The sequence below is a fragment of the Aulostomus chinensis genome, chromosome 9 (genome assembly GCF_037954235.1).
Source record: "Aulostomus chinensis isolate RoL2024-O1b breed Wild chromosome 9, RoL_Achi_v1.0, whole genome shotgun sequence".
Taxonomy (NCBI): Eukaryota; Metazoa; Chordata; class Actinopteri; order Syngnathiformes; family Aulostomidae; genus Aulostomus; species Aulostomus chinensis.
In genome coordinates, this window is record NC_141328.1 from 462,501 (window position 1) to 470,000 (window position 7,500).

Consider the following 7,500-nt stretch of genomic DNA (forward strand, 5'->3'; position numbering starts at 1 on the left):
ACGGTTCAACAGACCCCTCATGGAAAAACCAGCAAGTGCTACGTGTACCCTGCCCGCAGGGGCACCGGGTCCCCGCCCTGGAGCCAGGCCTGGGGTAGGGGCTCAAAGGCGAGTGCCTGGTGGCTGGGCCTTGGCTCGTGGGGCCCGTCTGTGCTTAGCCCGAAAAGGAGGCACGAGCACGTCCTCCCTTGGACTCACCGCCCAAAGGAGGAACCAGAGGGGTCTGGTGCAATGTGGCTTGGGTGGCAGTTCAAGGCGGGGGCCTCGACTGTCTGAACCCCAGGCATGGAAGCTGGCTTTTAGGACATGAAACATTAACCTCTCTGGTGGGGAAGGAGCTGGAGCTGGTGGAGGAGAGGTTGAGCATTTCCGGCTAGATATAATCGGCCTCACCTCGACACATAGCTCTGGGTCCAGAAGCCAAGTCCTTAAGAGGGGTTGGACTTTTTCTTTTGTTGGAGTTGCTCCAGGTGAGAGGCGGAGGGCAGGGGTGGGCTTTTTGGTTGCCCCTAGACTCTCTGCCTGTACGTTGGGGTTTACCCCGGTGGACGAAAGGGTTGCTATCCTGCGCCTTCAGGTCAGGGAACGGGTCCTGACGGTGGTCTGTGCGTATACGCCGAACACCAGTTCAGAGTATCCACCCTTTTTGGAGTCCTTGGGAAGGGTACTAGATGGTGCCCCGGCTGGGGACTCCATTGTCCTACTGGGAGACTTCAACGCTCACATGGGCAATGACAGCATGACCTGGAAAGGCGTGATTGGGAGGAACGGCAGGCCCGACGTGAACCCGAGTGGTGTTCAGTTTTTGGACTTCTGTGCAAGTCGCAGTTTGTCCACAGCGAACACCATGTTTGAACATAAGGATGCCCACCGGTGCACGGGGTACCAGGACATCCTAGGTCGCAGGTCTATGATCGATTTTATAGTTGTATCACTTGACCTGCGACCGCACGTTCTGGACACTCAGGTGAAGAGAGGAGCTGAGCTGTCAACTGATGACCATCTGGTGGTTAGTTGGATCAGGTGGCAGGGGAAGACACCACGCAGACCCAGCAGGTCCAAACGAGTAGTGAGGGTTTGCTGGGAATGCCTGGCAGAAGAACCAGTCAGAACCATCTTTAACTCCCACCTCCGGCAGAGCTTTGACCACATCCCGGGGGCGGTGGGGGACATTGAGTCCAAATGGGCCATGTTCCGCTCTGCCATTGTCGAGGCAGCTGCTGTGAGCTGTGGCCACAAGACTGCTGGGGCCGGTCGTGGCGGTAGTCCTCGAACCTGCTGGTGGACACCAGAGGTGAGGGGAGCCGTCAGGCTGAAGAAGGATGCTTACAGGGCATAGTTGGTCTGTGGGTCTCCAGAGGCAGCTGACCGGTACTGGCAGGCCAAACGGTGCGCAGCTATGGCGGTCGCCAAGGCAAGAACCCGGGTGTGGGAGGAGTTCAGTGAGGCCATGGAGAAAGACTATCGTTCGGCTCCGAAAAGTTTCTGGCAAACCATCCGTCGCCTCAGGGGAGGAAGGCGGCAACTTGCCCTCACTGTTTACAGTGGGGACGGGAGGCTGCTGACGTCAACTGGGGAGATAATTGGGCGGTGGAAGGAATACCTTGAGGAACTCTTCAATCCCACCAACACGTACTCCATGGAGGAGACAGAGTTTGGGGAGTGCTTTGGGGGGGTCGTCCAATCTCCGGGGCAGAAGTCGCCGAGGCAGTTAAGCAACTCCGCGGTGACAGGGCCCCGGGGGTGGATGAGATCCGCCCTGGGTATCTCAAGGCTCTGGATGTCGTGGGGCTGTCCTGGCTGACAAGTCTCTGCAACATTGCGTGGACATGGGGGCAGTGCCTTTGGAGTGGCAGACCAGGGTGGTGGTCCCCGTCTTTAAGAAAGGAGACCAGAGGGTGTGTTCCAACTATCGGGGGATCACACTCCTCAGCCTCCCTGGTAAGGTCTATGCCAGGGTACTGGAGAGGAGGTTCAGGGCGATAGTCGAACCTCAGATTGAGGAGGAGCAGTGTGGTTTTCGTCCTGGCCATGGAACCGTGGATCAGCTCTTCACCCTCACTAGGGTGCTGGAGGGGGCATGGGAGTTTGCCCAACCAGTCCACACGTGTTTTGTGGACCTGGAGAAGGCTTATGACCATGTTCCCGGGTACTCCAGGAGTATGGGGTGGATGGCTCTTTACAAAGGGCCATTCGGTCATTCTATGGGAGGAGCAAGAGTCTGGTCCACTTGGCCGGTAGTAAGTCGGACTTGTTCCGAGTGAGGGTTGGACTACGCCAAGGCTGCCCTTTGTCACCGGTTCTGTTCATAACTTTTATGGACAGAATTTCTAGGCGCAGCCAGGTGGTGGAGGGGGTCGAGTTCAGTGGCGGGAGGGTGTCTTCTCTGCTGTTTGCGGATGAGGTGGTCCTCTTAGCTCCATCAGGCCACGACCTCCAGCTCTTGCTGGGGCAGTTTGCAGCCGAATGTGAAGCGGCTGGCATGAGAATCAGCACCTCCAAGTCTGAGGCCATGGTCCTCAGCCAGAAAAGGGTGGTTTGCCCACTCCGGGTCGGGGGGGAGGTCTTACCTCAGGTGGAGGTGTTTAATTATCCCAGGGTCTTGTTCACGAGTGAGGGTAGGATGGAGCAGGAGATTGACAGGCGGATTGGGGCGGCGTCTGCAGTGATGCAGGTGCTAAACCAGTCTGTTGTGGTGAAGAGGGAGCTTAGCCAGAAGGTGAGGCTCTCCATTTACCTGTCAATCTACGTTCCACCCCTCACCTGTGGTCATGAGCTCTGGGTAATGACTGAAAGAACAAGATCCTGAATACAAGCGGCTGAAATGAGTTTCCTCCTCAGGGAGGCTGGGCTCTCCCTTAGAGACAGGGTGAGAAGCTCCGTCCTTCAGGAGGGACTCAGAGTAGAGCTGCTGCTCCTCCAGGTAGAGGAGTCAGTGGAGGTGGTTCAGGCATCTGGTGAGGACGTCTCCTGGACGCCTCCCTCGGGAGGTTTTCCAGGCATGCCCAACCAGGAGGAGGCTCCGAGGCCGACCCAGGACACGCTGGAGGGATAATATCTCTCGGCTGGCCTGGGAACGCCTCGGTATTCCCCCAGAAGAGCTGGTGGAAGTTGCTGGGGAGTGTCTGGGCTTCCTTGCTGAGGCTGCTGCCCCCGCGACCCGGACCCACCGGATAAAGCGGAGGACGACAACGACAACACTTTTTTAACACTTGGTTTGATCAAAAATTGTTATTTTTTGGGAAAAAAACAGATAAAAATGTACTTTTTAAATTAGGGTTTTTCAGCACAAAGTGGACTCTGTGTAATCTGAACTGACAGTAGCACACTTGTCATCGTCATGCAGGACAACATGCTGAGCCCAGATTATGTGATGTGGGATTTCCTGATCAGATGAACACCAACAGGCTTCTAAACATTACTGTCAACATTTCTTTCCACTTAGCCACAGCTTTCATTATATAGCAGTGCATTCTGATAGGCCCTGGTTGGATCCAGATATCTGATAGGAAACAGATGTATTGATGAACAATCCCAATAACCTAATTTTGCAAAGATGGACTTGGTACGAGCGGACGAGCTGGGTGGCTCAGTTGGTTTCAAACCAGCTGAAGCTGTTTCTGTCTAAGCTGAAGTAAAGAAGACACCATCAGACACCTGAAGCCCCTGAAGTAGAACCCAGGGCTGGTTTTGCTGCCAGGTGTTGCATTTTCTTCTGACTGCTGCTGTTCATCCTCAACTACTTTTTCAGTGGCATAAGCCCCGCCCCCTCACCTGTCCAGTGAGAAGTGGTTTGATCTCAGTCAGCTGGACGTCATGTAGCTCCTCCATCCTGGCGATGTGTAACAGTTGATCAAGCTGACAGACAGACAGACAGACAGACAATGTCAGGGAAGCAACAGGAGCCTCATCACCTGATAAAAAGCCCACTGATCTTGTTGTCACTGCTCCCCACTACTTGAGTGTCACATTCCATGTCACAAAAGCAGCCATCACAACAAGAAACAACCAGCAGCATAGAGGACAGCCATGCTGTTTCCATGGTTACTATTCCATGTCTTTTGTCTTCTCTTTCTCAAGCTCAAACACGCCAACTGAAGGATATCAGAGCGGTTGAATTCAGCGGCTGAAAGGCTGCACACTGTACTGGTGGAGGCAGAGCTGTCTCCATGGCAGCACCATACTGGATCTTCTTGAACAGATGCTGATATTATATAACCGCTTATGCCAAGAGTCAATATTAACCCTGGGTTACCCTCAGCTTTAGGTTACTATGTTTACATTATGGACTGAAAACACATAGGAAATCTGTCATTTTTATCTGAAAAATGTGTCAAACCGACTGAGGCGAAACCCACCCAGCAGGCCAAGAGAATCCTGGCTCATGTGACCATGTCTGGCTAATATTAGCGGGAGTGAGTGACCCACAATGGTAGCCATGGAAACCTGCAGACACCTGACATGTCCACCTAAGCTTTGGATTAAAGGAACAGAAATAGCAGTCACGTCTCATCATGTGAAGCTGTCTGGTAACCATGGTGACATAGGCTGGTAGCCCCTACCACTCCCCCATACTCAACCCACAGGCCCCTCCCACCATCCGTTCTCAACCCCTAGAGGCCCCTCCCACTCCTGTTCATATAAACTGAAAATCCCAGCCAACCAACTCCCAGGCAGCCAGATGAGCAGCATCTCTGTGAGCGAGTACTGAAAAGACGACTGATTAATATCGATAGATAACTGCCAATCAACTGCAGGCTCTTAATAGTGATCTTCCACTGAACTGATGGATTGAGTCAATGACCAATATTTTCTGGAGGGGTCATATTGAGCCTTTGATGTGTACATGCTGAGTACTTCAGTAGTACTTCAATATGGGTGCTTGACTCCCCAACTCATTCAGTCTGCCACTAATACCCTACCAGGCCGTCTTCCTGTCCTTGGTGGCCCCGGTTCCCTGACGGGGTCTTTGGTCCTTGTAGCACTTTACAGCTCCATGAGTCTGCTCTCTCTCCTTCCCCCTTCTGAGCCATTTTCAACACTTGACTGGTCGAGGCTTGCTATCTTCCCTGGGGGAGCACCTGAGATGCTGGTGAACAGGTGAGGCTGGAACAACATCAGTTGGAGCCAGGTGGGCTCACCTGATAAACCTGCACGGGGGCTGAGGCTAACTCAAGCCTCAGGACTGTACCTGAGCCTGGATGTTCTTAGCTACACTGATGGACCCCATAGCTGTTCAGATTTTCCGTGTGTGTGTGTGTGTGTGTGTGTGTGTGTGTGTGTGTGTGTGTGTGTGTGTGTGTGTGTGTGTGTGAACAGCAAATGGTTTCGTCTTCCCAGCTGGAGGGTTGGTGTTGACATGAAGGAAGGTCACAGTGAAACAATCTGGTGGACAATCAATTGTCCATGTTATCATTCAGTTGAATCAAAATCATTTCTCTATGTTTTATGACTTTAATGTAAAGATAAAAGCGTGGCAAACTAATGCAGTAACCAAGAATAGTCAGGGCCTAACAGAATTAGAACATTAAAAATAGTAAATATCCTAAATAAATAATAGCTAATAAGGTTCACCACAAAGTGTTGGTGGGATTCTTGGATGACGAACACAGAAATATGAGACGTGACTGGGCTCATGTCTGTGTAGCAGAACAAGCTGCGTCATGACTGTGACGCTGGTCTGCCTGGTCCCGCCAGCTTCTACCTGGACTCCTGCTGCACCAACACTCAGCTGCTGTCAACCAGGATGCGATTCCACGGCAATCTGTCAATCATAGGCAAGAGAGGGGTGGGTCTTTGCTGGTTCACTGGTGAATCAGTAAAAATCTGCAGCTCAGAGAGGACCTGATAGAACATGTGACAGTCCCACACAACCCCATGTCCCACCTCATCAAAGACCTGGACCCGCTGGACTAGAAGAGACACAGGTCCCTCCAGTCCACATCAGCATCAATACTGAGCTCATTAGCAGCTGAGTAATCAGCCTGATACTCCACCGTAAGCCAAGGCAGTTTTCTTTGTGGCCTGTTTTCACCACCAGTTTGTCTCCAGGCTTCATGGCATCATAACAACATCCTCTGCCCTCAGAGCCTCACATCGACTGAGGAGAAACTCCATAGAAAACCTTGAACAGGGAAAAATGGGAGAAACCTCAGGGTGAGGAGGGGAGGAGGATCCCTCACCAGGAGGGACAGACGTGCAGTAGATGTTGTTACAGACAAGAAAACAGTTTATAACACAGAATGTAGGAAACATGGAAATGTTAATAACAGTTGAAGAAGGAAGCTTCTGGAAGGGGAGGCAGGGAGAGCAAGCCAGCTTGATGGGGGACTGGATGGTAGACTGGTTCATGGAAGGAGAGGCAGGGAGAGCAAGCCAGCTTGATGGAGGACTGGATGGTAGACTGGTTCATGGGAGGGGAGGCAGGGAGAGCAAGCCAGCTTGATGGAGGACTGGATGGTAGACTGGTTCATGGGAGGGGAGGCAGGGAGAGCAAGCCAGCTTGATGGAGGACTGGATGGTAGACTGGTTCATGGAAGGAGAGGCAGGGAGAGCAAGCCAGCTTGATGGGGGACTGGATGGTAGACTGGTTCATGGAAGGGGAGGCAGGGAGAGCAAGCCAGCTTGATGGGGGACTGGATGGTAGACTGGTTCATGGGAGGGGAGGCAGGGAGAGCAAGCCAGCTTGATGGAGGACTGGATGGTAGACTGGTTCATGGGAGGGGAGGCAGGGAGAGCAAGCCAGCTTGATGGAGGACTGGATGGTAGACTGGTTCATGGGAGGGGAGGCAGGGAGAGCAAGCCAGCTTGATGGGGGACTGGATGGTAGACTGGTTCATGGAAGGGGAGGCAGGGAGAGCAAGCCAGTTTGATGGGGGACTGGATGGTAGACTGGTTCATGGAAGGGGAGGCAGGGAGAGCAAGCCAGTTTGATGGGGGACTGGATGGTAGACTGGTTCATGGGGAGGGGAGGGGAGAGGAGAGGAGAGCAGAGGAGGGGAGGGGAGAGGAGAGGAGGGGAGGGGAGGGGAGAGGAGAGGAGGGGAGGGGAGGGGAGGGGAGGGGAGAGGAGAGGAGGGGAGGGGAGGGGAGGGGAGAGGAGGGGAGGGGAGGGGAGAGGAGAGGAGGAGAGAGGGGGAGAGGAGAGGAGAGGAGGAGAGAGGGGGAGAGGAGAGGAGAGGAGGAGAGAGGGGGAGAGGAGAGGAGAGGAGGGAAGGGCTCCATGTAACCTGATGTGTCCCCCAGCAGTCTAAGCCTGTAGCAGCATAGCTATCAATGGTTCAGAGCTACCTGAACCAGTCCTAACTGAAGGCTCTGTCATAAAGGAAAGTCTTAAGCCTGGACTTAAAAGTAGTCAGAGTGTCTGCCTCTCTGACCCATGGAGAGATGCTGGTTCCACAGTAGAGGAACCGGTACCTGAAGGCTCTACTTCCCAGTCTGTTTTTATTGATACTGGGAATCACTAACAGACCTGCATTCTGGGAGCGGAGTGCTCTGGTC

The 7,500-nt window shown here is 53.3% G+C and overlaps 1 protein-coding gene across 4 annotated transcripts in view; it reads right to left on the reverse strand.

The window, feature by feature from the left end:
• The window catches only part of LOC147255279 (protein NDRG3-like), a 30,996-nt gene that overhangs the window by 21,125 nt on the left and 2,371 nt on the right, over positions 1–7,500 (reverse strand). The window contains exons 2-5 of one of the 4 annotated variants that reach the window (XM_086212882.1): positions 5,887–6,124; positions 5,575–5,764; positions 4,923–5,106; positions 3,775–3,858 (exon numbers count right to left, since the gene is read on the reverse strand). In XM_086212882.1, coding sequence (XP_086069008.1) covers positions 3,775–3,858; positions 4,923–5,033 — 195 coding nt within the window. In that variant the 5' untranslated portion in view covers positions 5,034–5,106; positions 5,575–5,764; positions 5,887–6,124. Of the gene's footprint in view, positions 1–3,774; positions 3,859–4,922; positions 5,765–5,886; positions 6,125–7,500 lie in introns of all 4 variants that reach the window. The other 3 variants (XM_086212884.1, XM_086212883.1, XM_086212885.1) reach the window with 3 other exon arrangements.